The 25,161-nt window shown below is 52.5% G+C and overlaps 3 protein-coding genes across 3 annotated transcripts; 1 reads left to right on the forward strand and 2 right to left on the reverse strand.

Annotated features, from left to right (window-relative positions):
* Positions 1 to 2,286: 2,286 nt before the first annotated feature.
* On the forward strand, positions 2,287 to 5,658 carry Gale (UDP-galactose-4-epimerase). Its single transcript, XM_051172124.1, has 10 exons — positions 2,287 to 2,633; positions 2,732 to 2,847; positions 3,398 to 3,511; positions 3,766 to 3,942; positions 4,202 to 4,315; positions 4,398 to 4,464; positions 4,538 to 4,623; positions 4,734 to 4,811; positions 4,932 to 5,046; positions 5,132 to 5,658. The coding sequence occupies exons 1-10, from the start codon at positions 2,513 to 2,515 to the stop codon at positions 5,188 to 5,190; spliced, it is 1,047 nt and encodes a 348-aa protein (XP_051028081.1). The 5' UTR covers positions 2,287 to 2,512; the 3' UTR covers positions 5,191 to 5,658.
* Positions 5,659 to 5,918: 260 nt separating this feature from the next.
* Positions 5,919 to 11,077, reverse strand: Lypla2 (lysophospholipase 2). The gene is made up of 10 exons (XM_051172115.1): positions 10,939 to 11,077; positions 8,858 to 8,963; positions 7,968 to 7,999; positions 7,799 to 7,864; positions 7,291 to 7,338; positions 7,132 to 7,202; positions 6,938 to 7,011; positions 6,751 to 6,852; positions 6,492 to 6,665; positions 5,919 to 6,402 (listed from the first exon to the last, which is right to left on the reverse strand). Exons 2-10 carry the CDS (start codon positions 8,933 to 8,935, stop codon positions 6,352 to 6,354), a joined length of 696 nt encoding a protein of 231 aa, XP_051028072.1. The 5' UTR covers positions 8,936 to 8,963; positions 10,939 to 11,077; the 3' UTR covers positions 5,919 to 6,351.
* Positions 11,078 to 14,495: 3,418 nt separating this feature from the next.
* Pithd1 (PITH domain containing 1) lies at positions 14,496 to 24,683 on the reverse strand. The gene is made up of 6 exons (XM_051172116.1): positions 24,456 to 24,683; positions 23,895 to 23,938; positions 23,443 to 23,520; positions 16,947 to 17,051; positions 15,958 to 16,066; positions 14,496 to 14,996 (listed from the first exon to the last, which is right to left on the reverse strand). Exons 1-6 carry the CDS (start codon positions 24,651 to 24,653, stop codon positions 14,895 to 14,897), a joined length of 636 nt encoding a protein of 211 aa, XP_051028073.1. The 5' UTR covers positions 24,654 to 24,683; the 3' UTR covers positions 14,496 to 14,894.
* Between the last annotated feature and the right edge of the window lie 478 nt (positions 24,684 to 25,161).

Consider the following 25,161-nt stretch of genomic DNA (forward strand, 5'->3'; position numbering starts at 1 on the left):
CAAACAAAAAAGTGTGTGAATGACTGCACGAGTAAATCCCCTGGAACTGCAGAAACAGAGGAGTAAGTGCCCTTAACTGATGCCCTGTCTTCCAGCTCCCGCCCCCCGCCCCAAGTGCTGAGACTGGAGGCCTGCGCCACCAGGGAAGATTTATTTTCATTTATGTATATGTGAAAGAGTACCAGGTATGTACCACGGAGGCCAGAAGAGGATATGGGATCCCATGGAACGGCAAGCGGTGTGTGTGTGTGAGGGAACCGCACTCAGGTCCTCTTCAGGAGCAACAAGCTCCCTGAGCCATCTTCCAGCTCTTCTTATTTTAAACCGAGACAAAACTGGGTGCGCAGGTGCAGACACACCTTTGAGGGTGGGAGGGAGGGAGGCGGTGGCTCAGATACAGGCAAAGCAATTGCTACTGCGAATTTAAAGGTTCCTTCCTCTTCCTGGGTTTCAGGGCGCAGCCCAGGCCAGCCACGCCCTCCAACTAGAGCGGCCAGATTAAGGGTTTGACAGATGCAGGGAAGCTTGGAAAGCAGCGAGCGGCCCAGGGTAGAGGGGTGCAGCTCCCAGGAATGAGGAGGCCAACGGTCCTGACCCAGTTTCTCCTCTACAGACCGCGGGTCACCGGATGGCGTCCACTCTCCTCATTTCCGCCCTGGATGGAAACGCACGGCGCAGTCTCCTAAAGCCTGTGCAGGCATTTGCCCCTCTAGAGCCGCCGTACATCCGGTAGCAGCAGACACGTTTGCTGGAAGGCGTGGAGGGGGCGGGGTCAGGCTGGGCTGTCAGCCCTTAAAGAGATCACCGCGCCGGTCGCGGGAGGCGGCGCTCGGAGTCCGCGCGGGATCCTCAGCAGGTTCGGGTGGCCGAATGAAGGGGCTTAGAGGGCTCGGAAGGGCTTGTGGTTGGCGGGAAGCGAGGGAATTCCAAGTGGGTCAGTTCGTGTTGGGGACAGGGACTGGACCGCCCCTTCTGCTCGCGTTTTCCGCTCCCGTGGCGGGGACCACCCGAGTCCATTCATTCGGGCCCGAGCTCCCAGCCCAGGACCAAAGTCCAGCGCTAAGCTCGGCCGCGTCCGGGCTCTTGGGACCCAGCATCCGCTCCCCCTCCATTTTTACAGACCGGGAAAACTGAGGAGGGGGCCGCTGACCAAGGTCACACCCCCCCCCCAGTCCCGAGTGGAGCGGAGCAGCCTGAGAGCAGGCTTTCTGGCTCTAGGGTCCCTTCTGCGACCGCTTCGTGGCATCCTCGCGCAGTGCGGGAGCAGAGTACAGTCGTGGGGAGTAGACTTGGCAGCAGGTTCTTAACCGCTGTACGACACCAGGCAGACTACCTCCGGGCTCTGATCCTAATACGAAGTGCTAGTGGAAACACCTGCCTCGTGCAGATGTGGGGGAAATAACGCACCAGTGCCGGGTAGTGAGTCTTGGCAGGCAGTGGGCGCCCCAGTCCAGTGCGTTGTGGCAGAAATGACCCCAGCAGAGACTTGAAGCAGCCCGGGGAAAGGCTGGCAGCGAGCCAGGTGGTGAGACTGAAAGGCCTCAGTATGTGGATTTCCTTTCTGTCCGCCTAACAGTTTGCTCAGGGCGGGGATGTACACCTGGCAGCGGCCTGCGAGCCAAATCCACGTCGACACCATGCCCACTCCGTGCCGCCCGAAGTTGGGCGGGATCTGTAGCATGAGTGACCCAGCTGGGCCAACGCTGAGCTATTGGCTGACCCAGGGTGGGGTGAAGGCCAAGCCGCTCCCAGGCTGCTGGTACTTCAACTGGCTCTCAGCCACCTTGGAAACCATTTAGTGTACTTACTTCTTCCTCTCAACTGACCTTCCTGGGGAAGGGTTGTTGGAGCAGTGTGTGCATTAGTCACCAAACCCAGGAACCTTTTGCTGCTGGGACAAGGCCAGAGTTTATAAGGGACAGACACTGTTTTCAAACCCTAACCTCCCCTCTCCTGAAGCCATATTTTCTTCGGACCAGGACTGCCCATTCTCCAGACGCGGAGGCAGGAAGAGTAGGTCTTCAAAAGTCTTATCTTCCTGGCTGTGCCCGGTGTCGCACACCTTTAATCCCAGCACTCGGGAGGCAAAGGCGGGTGGATCGCTGTGATTTCGAGGCCAGCCTGGTCTACAAAGAGAGTCCAGGACAGCCAAGGCTACATAGAGAAACCTTGTCTTGAAAAACCAAAAGAAAAATATAAGTCCTATTTTCCCTCCCTACACAATAGAAGCCAGACAACTTGGCGTGTCTGCCTCCTGCATATACAGGTGGCAGAGCTTTAAATCGCCTCTTTGGGCCGTCCTATCATGTGGTATGTGTGCAATAATTCGTCAGAACGTGAGAGTTATCCAGTCAGACCCAGGACTGACTCTGGAGCCCCTCCTGAGACTACGCTCACCCTTGCATCCTCCAAGATGAAGTTAGGGGACCAGCATCCAGTTGGGAGTTGGAGCGAGGCCCCATGCAGACAGCCTCAGTGACATCTGAAACTCTTCGTCTTCTCAGCAGGCACCATGGGAGAGAAGGTGTTGGTCACAGGTGGGGCTGGCTACATTGGCAGCCACACAGTATTGGAGCTGCTGGAGGCAGGCTACTCGCCTGTGGTCATCGACAACTTCCATAATGCCATCCGTGGTGAGTGAGCTGGGTAGGAAAAGGTGAGTGGTTTCCAGAGGGGTTGGATACGGGACCCCATCTTCTAATGTGTTGGTGGCCTCTGCATGGCCCACCAGGAGGAGACTCCATGCCTGAGAGCCTGCGGCGGGTCCAGGAGCTGACAGGCCGTTCTGTGGAGTTTGAGGAGATGGACATTTTGGACCAGGCAGCCCTACAGCACCTCTTTAAGAAGGTGGGCACCCGAAAAGCCGGGCGTGGTGGCGCACGCCTTTAATCCCAGCACTCGGGAGGCAGAGGCAGGCAGATCGCTGTGAATTCGAAGCCAGCCTGGTCTACAAAGTGAGTCCAGGATGGCCAAGGCTACACAGAGAAACCCTGTCTTGAAAAGAAAAAGAAAAAAAAAAAAAAAAAAAGAAGGTGGGTACCCCAGGCATGGTGCCTCAGGCCTGTAATCCCAGCACTCAGAGAAACAGAGGCAGGTAGATCTTTGTGAGTTCAAGGCCAGCGAGTCCAGGACAGCCAGGGCTGCACAGAGAAATCCTATCTTGGGGTGGTGCTAGCTAGGCTAGGTAGAGCACACCTCTAAACCCGGCACTTGGGAGGCAGAGACAGGCAGATCTTGGTGAGTTTGGGACCAGTGTGGTCTACATAGCAAGTTCCAGGACAGCTGGGGCTACATAGAGACCCTGTCCCAGAGAACTCGTGAGCACGCTGCTTGCCAGGTAGGAGGAGTACTGCCAAGTCCCGCCCAGCCTCTTCTGACCCTGGCTTTACCACTGCAGCACAGCTTTAAGGCCGTCATCCACTTTGCGGGGCTCAAGGCTGTTGGGGAGTCGGTGCAGAAGCCTCTGGATTACTACAGAGTTAACCTAACCGGGACCATCCAGCTTCTGGAGGTAAGAGGAAGGGGACACAGGCCAGCTGGGCCCCGGGCTGTCGGGCATGCCAGCCACAGTAAGAGCCTGTGGGGGAGAATGAGAGAGGACCCGGGTTGTACCATCTTGGACACATGCCTTTCTTTACCTCCCAACCTGTCTCCCTCTCTGTAACTGACTTGCCCATCGCCTCAGCCCCACCCTCCTAGGGTGGAGTAACAAGTGGGACTGTTACAAGTGCGGCACAGGCCACTGACCCTCCCCTCCACGGCCAGATCATGAGGGCCCATGAGGTGAAGGACCTGGTGTTCAGCAGCTCAGCCACCGTGTACGGGAACCCCCAGTACCTGCCTCTGGACGAGGCCCACCCCACCGGGGGCTGTACCAATCCCTATGGCAAGTCCAAGTTCTTCATTGAAGAGATGATCCGGGACCTGTGCCAGGCAGACAAGGTGAGGACCCCTTGCCCCAGCCTTCGCTCTGTTCCGTTCACTGGCCCCCTTGAGCCCAGGATTGGCACTCTCACCACAAGGAGAACAAGGCTGAGAAGTGGCAGTATTCTGCCCAAGGTGGCAGCAGCTGGTACTTAGGTGCTGTCCGTGGCTCGTTGGTAGAGAACACAGAGCAGACATGGGTGAGGGAGATAGCTGTGGATTGAGTTGGGACTCAGTCCATGTGCCCCGGCCCCACTGTCTGACCTGCACCACACAGGCCTGGAACGCAGTGCTGCTTCGGTACTTCAATCCCATAGGCGCCCACGCCTCTGGCCGCATCGGCGAGGATCCCCAGGGCATCCCCAACAACCTCATGCCCTATGTCTCCCAGGTAGGGGGGGCTAATCCCAGGGGGCCTCGGAGTACCACGGGTGCCAGGGCCCTTGAAGAAGCTGACCTGACCTCTGCCCTAGGTGGCAATTGGACGTCGAGAAGCCCTGAATGTCTTTGGTGATGATTATGCTACAAAGGATGGGACAGGTGAGCCTAAGAGTCGGGACAAGGAGGGGGACTGAGCCAGGACAGACACCCCATAGCACCACTTCCTCTGCAGGTGTAAGGGACTACATTCATGTGGTGGACCTGGCGAAGGGCCACATAGCAGCCTTGAAGAAGCTGAAGGAGCAGTGTGGCTACCGGGTATGAGCCGAGGGAGGAGCCCAGGAGGGAAAGGGTTGGATCTGGGGCAAATGTGGGGCACGCGCGCACGCACACACACACCATCCAACATCCCCCGTTCTCCTGGGCAGACCTACAATCTTGGCACAGGCACAGGCTACTCCGTCCTGCAGATGGTCCAAGCCATGGAGAAGGCCTCTGGGAGGAAGGTAGGACCTGCCACCTCCAGCCCGCCTTGCACTTCAGTGCTAGGTGCCTGGCCCAGCTCTTGCTCATGGTTCCTGAGGCCCAGGGCCCGTTCAGCTAAATACCCACTCCCTCCCTTGCAGATCCCGTACAAGGTGGTGGCACGGCGGGAAGGTGATGTGGCGGTCTGTTATGCCAATCCCAGCCTGGCCCACGAGGAGCTGGGCTGGACAGCGGCTTTGGGGCTGGACAGGATGTGTGAGTGTCTGCCTCACCCGGAAGAGGGAGGACCTGGCTCTAAGGGCTGTCCTCGGGCAAGCCCTGACCGTCCGTGTCTGCACAGGTGAAGACTTATGGCGCTGGCAGCAGCAGAACCCTTCAGGCTTTGGGGCCCAGGCCTGAGGCCTCCTTGCCACTGACCAGAAAGGGAGAAGAGCAGCTGCCTGTTTCCCACCTCCACAGGACCTTCAAGCTCTAGGGCCACGCTGAGGCCACCCTACCTCAAATGCCAGCTGCCTGCTTAGCCCTCCAGGCAGGAGACCTCTGGCCCCACTGGCCAGGCAGGAGCCTGGGTCTGTCCAGCCTATCTCCCCCAGGATCCGGGAGCTCATGTGACCCCCTAGAGCATATGTGTGTGGAGGGGTCTGGGACCATAGCCTCCCTAAGGCATTAACTTATATTGCTAGGACTAAGCTTTCCAAAGTATTTAAAATAAAAATGTTTCTTATCCTGACGCAGATTCCCACAGACCGTCACCCTGTACTGCACCAGGCAGGCCTGAGAGTTGAAGCAGTTTCTTTTAATTTTATCGGAATCTAAGACAAAACAAGAAAAACACCCAAAACCACAAAAGACAGAAGACAAGACAACTCCTCCCCCCCCACCTCCCCGGCCCTAGCGTGGGGATGTGGTGGGCGGGGGTGAGACAGCAGGGGGCAGGGGGCCCTTGAACCTCAATCCAGCCCTGCAGGCGCCAGGCCTGCAAGGAAGAGCCATGGGGAGGCAGGGCCCAGCCCCTCTGGGGGAGAGGCTCAGGGACTCTACCTCCTCACCCACCTGCCTGCCCAGGCGCAGGCAGCCCACAAGCAGCAGGGGCCCCGGGGCCGTGGACACATTCGTGACAGAGAAGCAGCTGCAGTTGAGGCAGGAGACGCGATTATCCGGGCAGAATCACTGGGGTGGAGGGGGCCATGAGGGCCCCACGGGCCAAACCCTGAGGTCACAGGAGGGGGCCCAAAGCGGGGCTAGTGAGTGAGGTCCTGAGTGGGTCAGCAGCTGGGCCCCTTTCTCCCGCTGCCTACAGCCCCTCCAATACTGCTGCTGGAGCCCGTCTCTGGGGACGTGGGATAAGAAAGCAGCCCACCCCTGCTGCTGATTTCCAGATGGCCGAGTCCAGCAGGAAGGCCTGGCCAGCCTCGGCCACCTGCCCCAGAGGCCTGTGGGAAGAGGACAGGGTGGGAAGAGAAGGGACAGGGGCTCGACCGGCTCAGATCCGAGATGGTGTGGCGTTTGCTTGCTGGGTCCCCTGTGAGCTGGGGGACCACAATGGGAGCCAGCAACTAGTTAGACCGGAGGCAGAAGTTTCTCCAGAAATTCCTTTACAGCTGCCATCTCCTGGGGTGAGGGAAGATTGTGAGGTTCCCTGATGGGAAAGGCCAGTGGTGGTGGTGGGGGGAGCACAGGAGTAGGCCATTCCCACTGACCTGAGGACAGGAGCTGTGCATGACGCCTGGGTATGTCTTGAACTGGACCCTAGCGGGCGTGACGACAGACCGGAGCTTCTCAGCTGTCAGGGCCCCAAATCGAACAGGTACCATGGGATCCAGCTCCCCATGGCACTGAAGGATGGCCAGGTCCTTGGCACTACCGTTGGCTGCCTGTGGGCAAGGTCAGTGCCACATGGAGCACCATGCCCAAGCCGCAGGGACAAAGAAGACAGGAGGGGCCTGTGGGGGTACCCACCTGGGGGAAGTTCCGGTGCAGAGGCAGCCAACAGCTCAATGCCACAATGCCAGCCAGAGGGTGGGGGCAAGTAAGGGCTGTATAGAGGGACAGGGCCCCACCCTGCGGAAAGGAGAATGACAGGTCAGGAGGGAACAACGCAGACACAACAGACACACCCAGCCCCTCCCCCTCATACCCTCCTCACCTGCGAAAAGCCGCCCAGGACGATTCGATTGGCAGGGATCCCATTCTTCATCTCGTGTTCAATCAAAGCCTTGACTGGAGGGGGAAAGGGCAAGGCTGGGGGAAGGAGACTGCTGGAGGGGAGGGGGTGGGCACTACCTCCGTGCTCTGGGAAGGGGGAGGTGACGAGGGAGGGAGGGAGGGCTGAGGCCTTACTGTTCTCTGCTGCCTTCTTGATGCCAGCTTCGTCCTCTGGGGCGTCTGGGCTCAGCCCCATCAGGTCAAACCTGGACAGACGGAGGCAGCAGTGTTTAGAAGAGCTGGCTGGCCCCTGCAGCGGCTTCGGTCCCAATCTCATCCCTGCCCCAAACTCACCAGGAAGGCATCACCATCTTCATGTTGAGTGTCACAGGAATCCTGGGCCTGGAGAGGGGTGGCCACATGGTCACAGGAGAGAGAAAGCATCAGGAGAGAGAGAGAGAGAGAATGTGCCTGGGAACGGGCCAAGCTGCCCTTGGGGGCCCCTCCCAGCAGGCAGGGACTGTGTTTCAAGTGTTACCAGGCAACCTGCCACGTGGGGCAGGAGGCTGTGTTTGGGGCATCAGCGGTAACGATGGAGGAGCGGAGACCAACACCGGGTGACGGGGTCCAGCCCAGGGGGTGAGTACTTGAGGGAGGCTCCTTTTAGGAGTTCTTGGGTCTAGGAAGCTTTGAGGGGTGAAGGCTGGAACTAGAGCCCACTCCTAGGGCACCAGGGAGCTAAGATTGAACATGGCCTGACTGCTTAGAGCCCAAGTCCCAGGAGGTAGCTGATGAACACACCAGGCCTAGGACTAAGAGGACACCCCCCACCCCAGCCCTCTCCAGCTGGGATGACACTCACGCATGGGGACAGATGTACTTGACATGAGGAAGCCGGATGGTGGAGAGGGCGTCAGCCCAGCTGTGCCTGTGCGAGGGAAGAAGAAGCCGAGTGTAGGAAGGATCAAGAGGGACAATGACCCTCCAGCCCTAGCTGATGAAGGAGCACCCCCACTCTTCAGTTCACTCACCCTGTGTCTCCAAGTCCATGTAAAAAAATAACCTAGAAAAAAGTCAGAGATGGGATGGGAGATGCCCCTTTAGACCCTCCAACTCCAGACTGCCCCTCCCCCCAGCCTCTGCCCCACCCCACTCCCACCCCAACCCGGACTTGGAGGGGAACCCAGGTGGGAGCCAATAGGTTAAATTTTTTATTTTATTTTGTTTTTATAAAAAGATTTTATTTATTTATTTATTTATTTATTTATTATGTATACAGTGCTCTGCCTGTATGCATGCCTGCAGGCCAGAAGAGGGCACTAGATCACATTATAGATGGGTGTGAGCCACCATGTGGTTACTGGGAACTGAACTCAGGACCTTTGGAAGAACAGCGGAATGGTCAGTGCTCTCAACCTCTGAGCCATCTCTCCAGCCCTATTTTTTATTTTTTTAAAGATTTATTTACAGTGTTCTGCCTGCATGTACACCTGCAGGCCAGAAGAGGGCATCAGATCACATTATAGATGGTTGTGAGCCACATTATAGATGGTTGTGAGCCACAGTGTGGTTGCTGGGAATTGAACTCAGGACCTCTGGAAGAGCAGTCAGGGCTCTTTCGAGACAGGGTTTCTCTGTGTAGCCTTGGCCATCCTGGACTCACTTTGTAGACCAGGCTGGCCTCGAACTCACAGCGATCCACCTGCCTCTGCCTCCCGAGTGCTGGGATTAAAGGTGTGCGCCACCACGCCCGGCTCGCAGTCAGGGCTCTTAACTGCTGAGCCAGCCACCTCTCCAGGCCGCGAGCCAATAGATTATTACCCCCCTCCTAGCTTCGGGCTACTCTCTTCACATGCTGCCACCTCCATGTTTCCCACACTGCCTCCAGCCAGTCGCCACCCATCGCTCGGTGGGCCCTTACCGCAGCCGTTTCCCGCTCAGCTCCAGACACGGTGGCAGCGTCGGTGAGCAGGGGCACAGACATGGTGTTACCACACATACACTGCAGGGCTTCCTGCAGGCTGGGCCTGGACAAGGGAAGGTGGGAGGTAGGTAGGTAGGTAGGTAGGTAGGCAAAGTCAGGCCAAAGAAGCTTCCTGGTTTTAAGAAGCCCACCCAGACCATTGGCTCTGCACAGGACCAGGGTTTGATACTGAGCAGAGGAAAAAAAAAAAATAGAGGCAGAAAAAAATCTGGGGCAGGGGCTGGAGAGATGGCTCAGTGGTTAAGAACACTGTCTGCTCTTCCAAAGGACCCGGGTTCAACTTCCAGCACCCACATGGCAGCTCACAACTGTCTGTAATTCGAGTTCGAAGGGATCTGACACCCCCACACCAATGTACATAAAATAAAATTAAATAAATTATTTAAAAAAAAAAAAAGAAATCTGGGGCAGAGGGGTAAAAGTTGGCCCCCAGGACCTAGAGAGATGGCTCAGTGGTTAAGAACACTGTCTGCTCTTCCAAAGGACCCGGGTTCAACTTCCAGCACCCACATGGCAGCTCACAACTGTCTGTAATTCGAGTTCGAAGGGATCTGACACCCCCACACCAATGTACATAAATAAAATTAAATAAATTATTTAAAAAAAAAAAAAAAGAAGAAATCTGGGGCAGAAGGGTAAAAGTTGGCCCCAGGGACCTAGAGAGGTGGCTCTGTGGTGAAGAGCACTGGCTGCTCTTCCAGGGGACCCAGGTTCAATTCCCAGAACCCACATGGCAGTGCATAATTGTCTGTAACTCCTGTTCCAGGAGATCCAACACCCTCATAAAGATCCATATGCAAGCAGAACACCAATGCACACAAAATAAAACTAAACGCATAAAAAGAAAAGGAAAAACAGAAAGTTGGCCCCACCCCCAAGGTTGAGATGCAGAGGCAGCCACCATCCTCATGATCCAGAACGCGCATCTCTAGTTCTGACCCAACCCCAGAGCCTAAGGGTGGTACAGATGGGCTGGCACTGCGCTTAGGGGTTGGAAGTGCTGAAGCGGAGGGCAAGAGAAGGCAGGGCATTTCCTGTAGCCCTCTCCCTGTAAGCCTCTGAGTGCTAATTTTACCCTTCCAAGGGACCAGGTATCTCTTTCCTGAAACCCTGAACTTCCCCGAGTCCTTCCCTAAGAGAGAGATAAAGGAGAGAGAAATGCCAAAAAACAGTCTTTCAGTCCCACCCACCTCCCATCTTCTCCATCTTCCCTCTCCTCCCCTCCTAGCCAATCTTCATAGCAGTTTCTGGCTCAGGACCCAGGGTCTCCGGAAGCCACCCATGTCCCACGGGAGCCTAACAACTCTCTTTTACCATCTTCCACCACAAACTGGGGTCCCAAGCCTTCCCACCACCACAGGGCTACCTGCTGTTGCTGCTGTCACTGACTCCAAATGGGTCTCCCAAATGAACAGGTGTTGGGACTCCCAACACAAAAGACTATCAGTCTGGCTGGCCCCTCCCCACAGCATCCTCCAAACTCCGGAAGCTTCCGCTACCTGCTTCTTAAGTGTCTTAAGGGCGCCCCGCCCTCCCACGGGCTCCCCACTTTGCAGCCCTGACCTCGACTGCCCCTCCTCACGGTAGGAAGACCACACAGCATCTTTCCACACCTCTGATCCTGGGGCTCCTCTTCCCACAGGCTAAGCACCTGCCACCCTAAGCTAGGATCCCCCGGCTCTGGGGACTCCCACCTCCATCCGGCTCCCACTCTCCAAAGGATGACCCGGCGTCTCCCGTTCTCTACAGTGGGAACCGGGGTTCTGACCCAGGGTCCTTACATCCCTACAGTGACATTTGCTACCCTGCTCCAGGGCTTGCACCTGCCCACAAAGGGGCATTGACCCTGGGAAGCCTCCGCCCCACAATGGGGTCTCCCACTGCCCAACGCGCAGCCGCCCTCCAGCCACGCGCGCAGCCCCTGGCCCGGCCGTCCCAGGGCAGGACAGCGCCCCTCCGGCCACTCCTCGCCGCCGCCCCGAGACCCTCGCAGCCTCGCCGCATGCTCGGCTGGGTACCTCACTCCCAGGGGCTTCCGAGACCGTTCGGGCGATTCTCCCCTTTCTCCGGCACAGACACACACTCTTCCCCCTCTGCCGCCCCCGCCGGAACTTCCGTTCGAGTCCCGGGAACCTAGCCATCTCGCAGCCGGAAGTAGCCCGGCCAGCGGTACGGAACCCGGAAGCCGGTCCAGGTTTCCTTGATAGGAGCTGCCATGTTGCCCACAGTGGGACCACTCCCTGTAATGCGACTCGGCCACCTACAGCGTCTGACAGGACGTGGGATTCCCAGATGCCCTGCCCACCAAGCCCTCCTGGAGGGCCTGCGTCCTGGAATAGAAGCTTTCCTTACAGTATTCTTTTTTGTTTGTTTTTTCGAGACAGGGTTTCTCTGTGTAGCCTTGGCTGTCCTGGACTTGCTTTGTAGACCAGGCTGGCCTCGATCTCACAGAGATGCACCTGCCTCTGCCTCCCGAGTGCTGGGATTAAAGGCGTGCGCCACCACGCCCGGCCTCTTCACGATGAAGCACACTTCCAGATGCGGTTTTGGGTATTCACCACGGTTTTGTTTTTAGTAAGAAGCATTTTACTGCTTATGTCTCCAGTCCACAGTATCGTATACATGTGTAGTAAAATGGCTAGAACACTTAAACATCTCAGAGATTGGCTTCCTTTACAAGACTGGTGAATGCTTTTAACTACATGCCCTCGTGTTGTGCTTTAATCTTAATCCTTGTTCATCTTTCTTCTTGTTCACCCTCCATACTTGTTTTCAAGCCCTACTCCACTTTCACAGGATCATGGATGGACTCATACACCTTGACCTGAAAAGACCTGAGATCGCCTAGTTCCCCACTCTTATCTTTAAAGTTGAGGAAAATAAGGCTTGGGGAGAGGAAGTAAATAAATAGCAACCTCAAGATTACACTGTAATCTGCCTTTCCTGACCGGCTTCCTCAGCTATAAAATGATAATAACCACCTGCTATTTCATAACTTTGCTGTTAAGCTCCAGTGAGGCCACATAAACTTGCTTTGAACACTGTAAAATCACAGTGTGCGGCCTTAGCCATTTGAAGACAGGCCCTGGGAAACTGTGTAGGCCGTATCAGGATACTGAACAGCACTGGCCGTGTGGGCTTGACACTGTCCTTGACAAGTGATGCCTTACAGGGTGCACAAAATGCCAGCAGCTGTGAGCTAAGAACAAAAGGGCTTCATTTGGTCACCACTGAGTCACAATGGTGAAGTGGAAACTGGGCTTGGAGTCCAGGCTGAGAGACTAGCTGAACTGAAGGACTTGAGTCCGAGAGGGGGGGGGGGAGGGAGGGGAGGGGGAGGGGGGGGGGGGGGGGGAGAGGGAGGGCGCCCGCCCTGTAGAGATCTGCAAACAGGAAGTGAGTCACTGGGGTCCCTCAGTAGCTGAGGACTTATTCCTCCTTCGTGACCTACTCTAATCTTTTCTGTGAGCCTAAAGCAACAGAAGCTTGGAAAATCAACAAAAGCCCCTCCCTCCAGGCCAAGAAGCAGCTTCTTTTGTATTTAAGTCAGCAGCAGGCTAAGGGGATGGCGCTTGGAATATGGAGACCAAGGGACCACAGCAAGCCAAAGGCCCAGAAGTGGATGTTACAAAAAGAAAGGGGATGAAAGTAGAAGAAAACAATACGGCTCGGCCCCACTACCTGCAGACTCCTGCTGGGTTAGTTTGTGGATGAATACAGCATCCTGTATACTCACCACATGAACCACTGTGGCATTTTTGACAAGTGACAGTTCAAACCTACCGGCTGTGAGCATGCATTAGCAAAACAAACGAGCTAGTGTTTTGATGTGTTGTGTGTTTTGTGTCTCCTCAGAACTTGCTATGTGGTCTAGACTGGCCTTAAATGGACAGAGATGTGCCTGTCTCTGCCTCCCAAGGACTGGGAATAAAGGCGTAGACTACCATACCCAGCAAACTTCCTTTTTTGGGGGGAAGGGAGAGGTTTTCTAGACAGGGTTTCTCTGTGTATCCCTGACTGTCCTGGACTCACTTTGTAGACCAGGCTAGCCTTGAACTGACAGAGATCCACCTGCCTCTGCCTTCTGAGTGCTGGGATTAAAAGCCTGCACAACCACGCCAGGCTGCAAACTTTCTTTTTAAGGCAGTCTCTGTTTTGCTGTTGTATTGTGTACTCCAGCCAAACTGGCCAGAGTGTTTCCAGGGGAATCTATTTCTACTTATCTCACTGGGATTACAGACATGTGCCATGGCCTCTGGCTTTTCAGCTGAGTTCTGGAATCCTAACTCAAATTGTCAGGCTTGAGCAGCAAATACTTTGACCCACGGAACCATCTTCGTTGTTCTGCTTTGAGGTTTTTATTTTTATTATTTATTTATTTTTGAGACAGGGTTTCTCTATGCAGCCCCAGCTATCCTGGACTTGCTCTATGGACGAAGCTGGCCTTGAACTCAGAGATCCACCTGCCTTTGCCTCCCCAAGTGCTGGGATTAAAGGCGTGCGCCACCACGTCCAGCTCCGAGACAAGGATTTCTCTTGTCCTGGCTGTTCTGGACTCAGTCCTCAGAGGCACTCTCCTACTTTCTGAAAAAGTGAGCGTCTCACACACTTTCCAACGCTTGGACTCCTGTCAGGTGCTCTTTGTTCACCCTGAAACGACTATTCTATCTTCATCCTACTTCTTTTCATGCCTCCAGAATCTCTCCTGTGTTCAAGATTAGTTTATGTGTTCAGGTATTTTGCCTGGTGTGTGTCTGTGTACCTCATGAGATGTCAGCAGAGGCCAGAAGAGAGCATCTGATGCCCTGGAACTAGAGATCCAGTCAGTTCAGAGCCACCATGTGGGTGCTCAGGAGTGAACTCAGGTCCTCGGGGAGAACAGCTAATGCTCTTAACTAAGGAGCGGCCTCTGCAGCCACATCCTCCTTTGTTACTTTCCCCTCATGAGAAATGGTACTTATGTTTCTAACCCTAGTATCTTTTTACCAAATGTAGAAGTGGGAATGTTTCTACCATATGGTACAGAGTTAAGCTCAACCTCTCCTGGAGGAACTCATGGAGTCTTTATTAGCTGTGACATTCATTATCTACCTCGATCAAAAGAAAACAGGACTCGGGTTCAATTCAGTTCCCAGTGAGGTATTAGTTACAGAGTTCTACACTACCAAGAGCACAGAAGACAAGCCTTACGTCTGGCAAGGATTTATTAGGAAGCTCGTTAGTCACAGTGAGTAAAAGCCATGAACAGTCTGGGTCTCCAGACCAGAGCATCGGGTTTACAACACACGTTAGAAGCGAGTAAACATCAAGGAGGTCCCAAGAGGAAGCTTTACTAAGTCTCAATCTTAGCCCAACCAGGTCACCCAAACAGACGAATGGCTTCATGCTCTCCAAGTGCTTGGCTAGACCTCCCTAAGCAGGAATACACCGAGAGACTCCTTCCTTCCCAACCACCGTCATGGGACACTTGTGTGTGACATACAACACCAGCTGCGCACCCTGACACAAATGCTGAGCAATGACGGGAAGAGGAGCAAGCAGGGATGTGTGTGTCTGACTGGAGACCCTCCGGTGGCTAACACAAATACAAAGCTCGGGTTTCAGAAGGATTCCTGCAGCCGAGGAAGCTTCCTTTTTTAAAAAAGATAAGATCACACAAAAAACCTGTCACAAACAACAAGACACTGGGATCCCATGGCCACACTGACTGGAAAAGTAAGCATTATTCATGACTGCCAGATGCCACCAAGCCTAAGCCCCAGTTTCTGCAGTGCCGTAGAGAACGACCGTCCCTTGGCACCCACACGGCTCCTGGTGGTGAGGCGGTGTCCACAGGCCAGGACCCTGCAGCAACCCCAGACAGAGCCTGGCCGAGGCTGTGGCGGGCAACTCTTGCTGGAGCCTCCACTGTCCTTCCCAGCAGGTGGTCGCACATCTTCACTAATGGCACATCTGACGGAGCCCCGGCTGGCCCTTAAGAAATGAAATGTGTCTGTGGGGTGACCTGATGGACGCGGTGGTCTGCTGGGTTGGCTGACGCTTCATAATTGCAGATGGTCACCTCATGCCGGCGAAGCTACAAGAAAAGGGAGAGGTGAGGTCAGTGGCCCTGGAGAAGCCCTTTCCCAGAGCGCACACACTGCAGGCATCCCTGGTCAGGCTCCCTGCCATGTCCTCTCTGAAGCTCCCCTCAGCAGCACCCACTATCCATGGTGAGTCCTTGATAAAATCCAGGTGAGCACAGGAACTTATAAAGATGTTTATCACCAAATCTCTGGGGCCCAGGACAAGAGGCTGTCAAGAATGTGTGAGGAGTGAACTCCTGGCCTCCCGTGTGCTAAGCAAGCCAGCTCTGGAGCAAAATACTCAAAGAGCACTTTGAAACTTTAAAATTATGAACTTATACAAATCGTATCACTTCCATTCCCTTAACAGTACCTACAGTGGGGCCAGCAAGGCGGCTCAGCAGGTGAGGGTGCCTTGAGGACCTAAGTTCTGGAGTTTTCCAAGGGTGGAAAGTTGTCCTCTGAGCTACACATAACATAGCACATATACCCACATACATACAAATACATATAGAAAATATGTAAATAAACTTAAGAGTCGTGCCAGGCACAGAGGTGCACGCCTGTAATCCCAGCACCTGGGAGGCAGAGGCAGGCGGATCTCTGTGGGGTCAAGGCCAGCCTGGTCTACAAAGTGAGTCAAAGACAGCTAAGGCTACACAGTGAAACCTTGTCCCGAAAAACCAAAAAAAAGAAAGAAAGAAAGAACGGATGGAAAGAAGGAAGGAAGGAAGAAAATAAAAATTAAGAAGCCAGGCACTGAGGAAGCAGAGGCAGGTGGATCTCTGTGAGACCCAGGCAAGACCGGTCCACATAATGAGTGCTAGGCCAGCTCGGGCTGTATAATGAGAGCCTGTCTCCAAACAAACAAAACAGGAAAGAACAATTATAAACAGACGGAGCAACCAATACCTCCCACGCTCTTGCCCTGGCGCTCCTGCCCACAGTGCCACACACTCACCAACCTCTTACCTCAGTCCACTCTCCTCTCAGGCCAATATAAAAGATCTTTGTGGTGTCTGCTCCAAAGTTTTTTGAAATATGAATGGAAAGATGATAGACATTTGAAAACCGGGAAATCCTGGAGGATGGAAAAGGAAGGGAGAGAGGATTCAGGTTACCATGTGGTATGCACCAGGGAGGACGACAGTTCAGTCCCAACTTGCAGGCGAACAGCAGCGGACACTTGATCCCTCCTCCCCAGGCTCCTTTGGAGCAGCAATTAATGCAGTGACCATTTCCTAAGTACCTGCCAGATCTTGTCTAAGCAGTAAGGACAGAAAGACGAATAAACAACACACCTGCCATGTGGCACAGGTCATCACCATACATGGAGGACAGAGGCAGGAGGATTACAAGTTTAAGGTCAGTCTGGTCTGCATGTCAATTCTAGCCCCGCCAGGAATATATGGCAAAATTGTCTCAAAATGAAAGGAACATACAGTGCTCCTAACTTCAAGGCACATGATGGGGTGTGACCACACAGGATCCTAAGTCATGTTTGTCATGTTGACTTCACCCTTACGGAAGAGAATACTAAAGAAGAGACAAGGGGAGCACAGGTGGCCGAGGCTGCCATGAGCCCACTCTGCAGAGGATTTTTCTGCAAACACTTTTCTTAAACCATACTAGCTGCTCACGCAGGACTGCCCAATACTTCCAGGTTAACAAGTCTGTGATGTGCACTGATCTCTGCCAAAAGCGGCCGTGCCAAGGGGCAAGCTTCCTCTACTGGTAACTCGTTTACAGCGCTCAGAGAACAAGACACTGAGGAAGCTCACAGGCCGCATGCTCCCTGCAAGTCAGGGGGGAAGCATGGCACAGGCCAGGGCAGGGCAGCACATCCTCTGAAGAGACAAACCGCCTGAGTTCAAGGCCAGCCTGGGCTTCAGATCAAGATGCTGTCTCCGAAATGAAAGGAAGACAAGGCCCAGAGAGTGGAGGACAGGCCCCGTGCTTACTTTGTAGCATACTCTAATTCTCCGGTGACATCTCGGTTCAGACTAAAGGTCTGATCTGGCTCTCTCTCTGTATCATCAAAGGACATCTGTGGAATATTCTTGTACCTGAGGGAGAAAAATGTAAAGAAAAATCAAGAAATATGCATTATTAAAATTTTCAGTGTTAGTTGGGCATGGTGGCACACTCCTTTAATCCCAGCACTTGGGAGGCATTGGCAGGTGGATCACTGACAGTTCCAGGCCAGTCTGGTCTACAAAGTGAGTCCAGGACAGCCAAGGCTACACACAGAGAGAACCTATCTTGGAAAAATAAATGAATAAATAAAAATTTAAAATTTGTTTTTTTCAGTGTTGTAAAAAACTCCCTACTGACTGTTCAAGTAGCCTCAGCCCCATCAAAAGGAGATCAAAGTTAGGATCAAAAAGGCATATTTCTGGCATTTACATCAAACATCCTTAGGCCAACAGCAAAGCTGAAAGGGGCAGCGCAAGCCTGCAGCGCTGGCTACCAAGGAGACCAATGCAGGAGGCCGGCCTGAGCCGGTTCATGGGCTACTGGAGGCAGCGGCACAGCAAGCGCCCACCATGAAAGCAAGCGAGAAGCAGGAAGAAGCAAGTAAAGAGCCAGAACACAATCCAGGAGCAAACCACAAGCAGCCGAGTGGCTTGAGACGCTGGGTCACATGCAGGGACTGCACGGACAGGAGTCAACTCAGCACACTCAGCGCATGCTGACGTGTGAAGTAATAAAACAGCTTACTCATGGAAAATGGACGCTTCGGCAGAAACACATTAGACACAGTTCAGAGATAAGATCAGGTGGCCCAACTCTCAAGCGGGTGGTTTTGTGTCCAAAATCCACCCGAACACCATCATATTATATTTCCTTGGTTTTAGTTTTTGTTTTTTAAATACAGTTTTTGTTTATGTAGCCCTGGCTGGCCTGGAACTTGCTGGGTATACCAGGCTAGCCCAGAACTCACAGAGATCCACCTGCCTCTGCCCCCAAGTGCTAAGATGAAAGGCCTGTGCCACCCTGCCCGGCAGTATTTCTTAAAATGCTACAATTGGGGGCTTCCACTTCAAAAAAAGTACACAAAAGACCACAAGCTCATAAAAGGCTTTGGAAAGTTAGGGTAAAACTGCCAGTAGGGAAAATATTAAAACTGGAGAGATAGCTCAGCAGTTAAGGGCACTGACTGCTCTTCCAGAGGACTTGGGTTCAAATCCCAGCACTCACATGACAGCTCCCAACTGTCTTTAACTCCAAGATCTGACACCCTCACAGAGACATGCAGGCAATACCAATGCATATAAAAAGGTTAAAAAAAAAAAAATTCCCATATTACCAAAAAAAGAAAAGAGAAGAAACTAACACATTCTGCACTTCCCTTCAGGGCATTTGATTAGCACTGTATAAAGGAGGCGTTTGCTTCAGAGTGTTCCTAAGACAGTCCACAGCAGAAGAACAGCAGTGAGCACTCAGCAGCGCATCACACGGCAACGCAGCACTGCAGTTAAAAAGGCACGTTTCCATCTACAGAACGACAGAAAGTAGGCAAGTAACGTCCAAAACACACACAGAGCCCAACTCAACACAAAAGAGCACGTGGTCTGACTAAGACAGTCAAAGGACCCGAAGACACACAAGCTGAATGCAATGACACACGCTTCTAATTCCAGCATGTGGGAGGCAGAGCCAGGAAGATCACAAGTTTGAGGTCAGTCTGGGTTATGCCGGAAGACCCTGTCTCAAAACCTCATAAACAAAATATTCAAGAAGCCAACAAGAGCTGGGCGGTAATCCCAGGACTTGGAAGGCAGAGGCAGGCCGATCTTTGTGAGTACCAGGACAGCCAGGGCTACAGAGAGAACCCTATCTTGAAAAACCAAAAAAACAAACCAAACAAAAGCCAACAAAAATATGAAAAATGTTCAGAGTCACTAAGCAATGAAATGCAAATCTAAACCATGGGCTGTCAACTCATGCTCCCCGAGTGGCTACTACCAAAAAGACAAGAGATGAATGCCGTGAAGAAGCAGAGGGGAGCATCAAACATTGTAAACAAAGGGGGTCATTATGGAAAATTCTAAACACCCAAGAACTAGAAATACCACAGGATGCAGCAACTCCCTCACCAAGTCAATACCCAAAGGAAAGGAGAGGAGCTCGGGGACAGCTGCACTCCTGCTGCCACCTGCCGCGCCATCAACAGGTGACCGGACAGACGAAACGGGATGCTTAGTGATGCTAGTCACTTCTAAAACTCCAATCAAACGCAATGTAGACGAGCTTAGAGGATGTTATGTGAAATGACATAAGCTACCACAGGAAGACAAGTGCTGCATGCTCTCCCACATATCTAGAAGCTAAACAGGTTGAGCTCATGGAAACAAGAGCAGAGAGGTGCTGACGAGAGCCTGGGAGGGAAAGGATGGCTGACTAGGAAAGGGTGCACTAGGTACCTTCCAGTAAGCATCCTATAGCACAGCAGGGCAACTACGGTCAGCATCTGATTACCAGGCATAGTGGCTCAAGGCCAGCAGGTGGGAGGCTGGCAGTGAAGACTGCCAGGAGCACGAGGCCAATCTGTGCTACAGAGTAAGAAGATTCTCTCTCTGGAAAAACCAACCAAAAAAGCCCTTAAAAAGAAAAGGAGGGCTGAAGAGATGGCTCAAAGGCTTAAGACCGCGATCTGCTCTTCCGAAGGTCCCGAGTTCAATTCCCAGAAACCACATGGTGGCTTACAACCACCTGTAAATGAGATCTGGTGCCTTCTTGTGGTGGACAGGCACACGTGTGGGCAGAATATTGTATAAATAATAAATAAATCTTTTTTTTAAAAAAAGGAAAGGAAAAGCTTCTCAGACATGGTAGTACACCTGGAAAGCAGAAACAGGAGGATAGGAGTTCAAGGCCAGCCTGGTTTACAGCAAGTTCCAGGACAGCCAGGACTATGTAGAAAAGACCCTGTCTCAGAAAAATAAGTAAATCAAAACATATAGCTAAACAGCACCCAGAAGTCACAGAGCAGCTAGCAAGGATCCGCCTGCTTCTGCTTCCCAGAGTGCCACTTTGTCAGACAGTTTCTGTTTTAGCCCTGGCTGTCCTGGACTCATTTGGTAGACCGGGCTCAGACCATACTCTTTTTTTGTTTGTTGGTTTGTTTCGAGACAGGGTAGACCATGCTCGTTCCCAGAGAGTCGCAGGCAGTTGGCAGCTTGACAGAAGCCAGGTAACCTCCCCAGTAACTAAGTATCAGACCAAACATCCAGTTTACTTACAATGATTCAACACAGACATGTGCTTTTTTTTTTTTTTTTTTTTTTTTTTTTGGTTTTTCGAGACAGGGTCTCTCTGTGTAGCCTTGGCCATCCTGGACTCACTTTGTAGACCAGGCTGGCCTCGAACTCACAGCGATTCGCCTGCCTCTGCCTCCCGAGTGCTGGGATTAAAGGCGTGCGCCACCACGCCCGGCTCAGACATGTGCTTTTAAAGAGTCATTTTATTATTTGTATTGTGTGTGTGTGTGTGATTCTGTGTGAGTAAATGCCACACAAGTATACGTGCCCAAGGCAGCCAACAGAGGGTACCTGGTCCCTTGGAGCTGGAGTTACAGATGATTGTGAGCTATCCAATGTGAGTACTCAGGATGAACTTTGCTCCTCTCCAAGAGTTATCACAACTGGACCTGGGACCTCACACGTGCTAAGTCTCCTACCACTGAGCTACAACCTTAGGTCCATATTGATTTTTCTTTTGGTTTTTCAAGACAGAGTTTCTCTGTGTTAGCCTTGGCTGTCCTAGAGTCACTTTGTACACCAGGCTGGCCTCAAACTCACAGTGATCTGCCTGCATCTGCCTCCTGAGTGCTAGGATTAAAGGCATATACCACCACTGGCTGTCAAATTGTTTTTTATTATTATTACTCTTTTTTTTTTTTGGTTTTTTGAGACAGGGTTTCTTTGTGTAGATTTTTTAAAAATTATTATTTAAAAAATTTTTAAATGTTTGTTTTCTTCTTTTTTTAAAAAAAATATTTATGTATTATATATACAGTGTTTTACCTGCATGTATGCCTGCAGGCCAGAAGAGGACATTAGATCACATTATAGATGGTTGTGAGCCACCATGTGGTTGCTGCGAATTGAACTCAGGACCTTAGTATTCAGTGCTCTTAACCTCTAAGCCATCTCTCCAGCCTGTTTGTTTTCTTCTAACAGGGTATTATTCCATAGCCCAGACTGGCCTGGAGCTCACTATATAGTTCCAACTAGCCCCAAATTCTCAGCAATCCTCCTACTTTAAGCCTTCCAAGTGCTAGGATTGCAGGCATGAGATACTGCTACCGCACCTGGCAGTGGTGGCACAGGCCTTTAATCCCTGCAGAGGCAGACAGATCTCTGTGAGTTTGAAAAAAAGAAAAATTATGTGTGTGTACTGGGGTAAGTTTATGTGTATGTATCATATGTGTATGCAGGCGGGTGACCAAAGACACCAGAGGAGGGTGGCGGATCCCCTGGAACTAGAGTTACAGGCAGGTGTGAGTCACTTGATGAGTGTTGGGAACCAAACCCTGGTCCTCTGCAAGAGCATTCAGTGCTGTTAAGCACTGAACCACCTCTCTCTGGTCCCTTTGTTTTTATTATTTTATGTGTGAGTGCTTGCACGTATGTCTATGCACCCCATTTGAGCATGTAGGGCTCTCAGAGGACAGAGAGGGTTTCAGATCCCCTGGAACGGGAGTGAAGAGATGTGGGTACTGGGAACGAACCTCAGTCCTCTGAAAAAGCAGCCAGTATACTTAACCACTGAGCCATCTCTCCACCCTGTTACTATATGTATGTGTGTGTATAAATTTATGTCTGTATGCTAGGGTAGCAACTAGAGGACAACGTTGGGTGTGACCCTGGAGAATGCCATCCACTTTCTTTGGGACGGTCAGGGTCTCTCTTTCTCTGGTTTGGTTTTGTTGTTGTTTAAGACAGGGTTTCTCTGTGTAGCCCTGGATGTCCTAGACTCACTTTGTAGACCAGGCTGGCCTTGAACTCAGAGATCTACCTGCCTCTGCCTCCCAAGTGCTGGGATTAGACATGTGCTATGCTCCCGGCTAAGACAGCGTCTCTTATTGGGTTGGAGCTCACCAATTAGGTGAGGATGGCTGGCCAGGGAGCCCCAGGGATTCCTGTCTCCCAACTCCCAGCATGCTCTAGCAGCCGGGTGCCAGAGATGCAACTGAGGTCTGAGGATGCTAGGCGAGCACTTTACTGACAGAGCTATGTTCCTGATAGAGCTATGTTCCTAGCCCTGTCCTGACATTTTTTCAGTGTTTCCACAGAGCTCTCAGAAAGGCACCACCACAATAAGGCAAGCTCTGAAGAAGCGACAACAACACATCTTGAGTTGCAACAGGTGTATGGAACTTTGCTATGAGGCCACACTGATGCAGACGGAGCAATATCTGTATCGGTACCATGGCGTTAAGGATGGAAACTGCATGTAACAAGAGCAGCCACAAAGAACATTCCAGATCTGTAACTAGGTTAAGGAATCTGCAAAGTCATCAACAACCAGGATTTGTTTTACACTGTCTGAATGGATGGTACTACCACAGTCAGCACTGGAAAAGGGACAAGCAGCTGGCTCTAAAGATGCTAAATCCAATCAGTCGCTGCACTGGGGATGAGCCTCAGTGGTACAGCAAGTCACATCGTGCTCACAAGGCCTAGTGTTCCATCCCCAAACACCACAAAATACAAAAAAAGTCAGCTGGGCATGGTGGCACACGCCTTTGATCCCAGGACTCAGAAGAAAGAGAAAGGCAGAGCTCCAGGCCAGCCAGGGCTACATAGTGAGAACTTGTCTCAAAATATATAAAATCTCATCTGGGTGTGGTGGCACACACCTGTAATTTAAAAGACGGAGGTAGGAGTTCACAAGTCTGGGCTACACGAGATCCTGTCTCAAAAATAAAGCAAAGTTTGTATTTTTACTCATATATATCATGTGTACTATATATAATATACTCATATATGTAATTAATTCAGGAGGTAACACATACATTTCAAAATGTAAATGAGAACAAGGCCAGTCCATTGAACTCACAACAATCCTCCTGCCTCAGCTTTCTGAGTGCTAGGAATAGAAGTGTGTACTCAGCCTGACCAACCTATTTGTGTGTGTTCTCTCTGCCGTCAGGTGGCCTGCTCTATCTTTCTCTGCCTCGTTCCCTTCAGACAGGGACTCTCTTTGAATTGGAGCTAGGCTGACCTCCAGCAAGCCCTAGCAATCCTGCGGTCACCACTCTCCACAGCGTGGTGGCCACACCATTTTTTTTTTTTTTTTAAACTTGGGTGTTGGGGATTTGAACTCTGATCCTCACGCCTATGCAGCAGGCACTCTTACCCGATGAACCATCTCTCCATCCCTGGAATAAAACATCAGCAGGAAAAGACAGGTGGGCGTTCCACGAGGGCCTCAGCCCTTGCTACTCACAGTCTCATCTCCGAGGGGTGTGAGTCATCGTCCTCTCCCATAATGATGATGCCTTTGAGCTTGACATTGCCCGTAAATCTGCCAGAATGCAAAAGAGAAGGCTGTCTACCTGGGACCGAATCCCAAGCAGCTGTGAGACCCTGAGCAGGACTCTTCCCTTTCTTAGCTCAGTTTACTCATCTCGTCACACTTGTCATTCCACAATTCTAAGAAATTTATCTCAATTTCTCAATTATTAATTCAACAAAAGCATCTGTTTCCAGTCACAAAAAAAAAAAAAAAAAAAAAAAGCTATGATACTTTCTTCCATGAACCCACCAGAAATCTATCCATATCCCACTTCTAGAAACTGATGTGCACTCTTAGCATAGCCGGTGAATGAATGAAGCCATCTGAAGAGACAACTGGGTACAGCCCAGTTCGCCTGAGGCAAGCACCGAGGTGATACTTACGGAATATTAAACAGAAGCTCTTCGTCAGCATCACTTTCCACAAACTGGGGTGGGGGTGGGGGGCAGGAAGAGAAAGCAACAAATATCTGCTGAGAGCCTACAATTTCAGGCATCTTGCCTCCCTGCTGAGCAAACTGGGATGCGATGCAAATGGGCCCGCCCCACCAGGCCGCCCCCTTCCCAGGTCCTAATAGCTTGGAGCTAATGAGTCTCAGTGGTCTAACCACCACAGACCCTTAAACTAGAGGGATTCTAATGGGGGGGGGGGTTTACGAGCTGCAAATTCAAAGGTCAGTGCTTATGTGTATCCTTCTGGGAGCCTCCAAATAGCTCTCAAAGGGGTCTGGGTTCCAGGTTACGGATCGCGACCCCAGGTGATGCCGACGGACAGCCATTTGGACCAATGGTCAGAGGGAAAGAAAGCTCTCTGCTCTCCTCCTTCACATTGCCTCGCAGCCTCGGAATGAAGGCAAAGCGCCCACCTTACTCCCCTGGGCCTCAGTTTCCCTGTCTGTCTACCCTCCGAGGTCCCGCGGCTCCAAGCCCGCCCGGGCCGCCCACCTTGGAGCGGTCGGTCCGCTCCTCCCACGGCTTGAAGACGCCGCGGCCGCTGCCCTCGCGGCTCTCGTTGAGACACTGCAGTCGCTCCAGGTCGATGCGCAGGTACAACCCGTAGGCCAGGCCGCGCTGCTCGGGCGGCTCCTCGCGTTCGGCGGCGCAGCGACAGCCGCCCCCTCCGTGGCTGTGGCCGTGCGACATGGCGACGCCGCTCGCCCGCCAGCCAGCCAGGCCGCCCAAGACTCCCCTCCGCGCCGCCGCTCGACCGGAGCTCGCTCTACTCGGCGCCGGCCGCCAAGCGCAGCGACCGAAGCGTCGTAAAAGGCGCCCCTTGCGAGGCGCATGCGCGCGAGAGACAGAGGGCGGGGCCAGGAGGGCTTGACGTCCGAGTTGTGCCAACGGTGCTGGCGGTGGAGATAATCGTTATCTTTCAGGCGTGGAAATTGAAGAGCCGGGGACGCCGTGGCGTGTCAGGGACGCGAATACTCCTTTTCCCGGCCAAAGCGGGCGTTTTCTTCCCTGGCAGACAACAAAGCTTGCCTCCTCTTCTCCTTCAGCCAGCCCTCTTACCTTACCTTACCCGCCTCTATCTACCCCCTACTTTCTTCCATCTCTTCCTTCTCTCCTCCTCCTTTTCCTAATATTCTTTAGAGATGGGTTCTTACGTAGACCAGCCTGACCTCAACTCCTGATTCTCCTGCCTCCAGAT

Source organism: Acomys russatus, chromosome 29 (genome assembly GCF_903995435.1).
Source record: "Acomys russatus chromosome 29, mAcoRus1.1, whole genome shotgun sequence".
Taxonomy (NCBI): domain Eukaryota; kingdom Metazoa; phylum Chordata; class Mammalia; order Rodentia; family Muridae; genus Acomys; species Acomys russatus.

Coding starts and splice junctions, on each gene's coding strand:
- Gale (XM_051172124.1), top strand. CDS start 2,513: ATGGGAGAGAAGGTGTTGGTCACAGGTGGGGCTGGCTACATTGGCAGC. Junction 4,465..4,537: donor TGCTACAAAGGATGGGACAG/GTGAGCCTAAGA, acceptor CTTCCTCTGCAG/GTGTAAGGGACTACATTCAT. Junction 4,812..4,931: donor AGAAGGCCTCTGGGAGGAAG/GTAGGACCTGCC, acceptor CCTCCCTTGCAG/ATCCCGTACAAGGTGGTGGC.
- Lypla2 (XM_051172115.1), bottom strand. CDS start 8,935: ATGTGTGGTAACACCATGTCTGTGCCCCTGCTCACCGACGCTGCCACC. Junction 8,000..8,857: donor CTGAGCGGGAAACGGCTGCG/GTAAGGGCCCAC, acceptor ACTTTTTTCTAG/GTTATTTTTTTACATGGACT. Junction 6,666..6,750: donor TGCACCGGAACTTCCCCCAG/GTGGGTACCCCC, acceptor CCTTGCCCACAG/GCAGCCAACGGTAGTGCCAA.
- Pithd1 (XM_051172116.1), bottom strand. CDS start 24,653: ATGTCGCACGGCCACAGCCACGGAGGGGGCGGCTGTCGCTGCGCCGCC. Junction 23,939..24,455: donor AGCGGACCGACCGCTCCAAG/GTGGGCGGCCCG, acceptor CCCCCACCCCAG/TTTGTGGAAAGTGATGCTGA. Junction 14,997..15,957: donor TGAGAGGAGAGTGGACTGAG/GTAAGAGGTTGG, acceptor CTTTTCTTGTAG/CTTCGCCGGCATGAGGTGAC.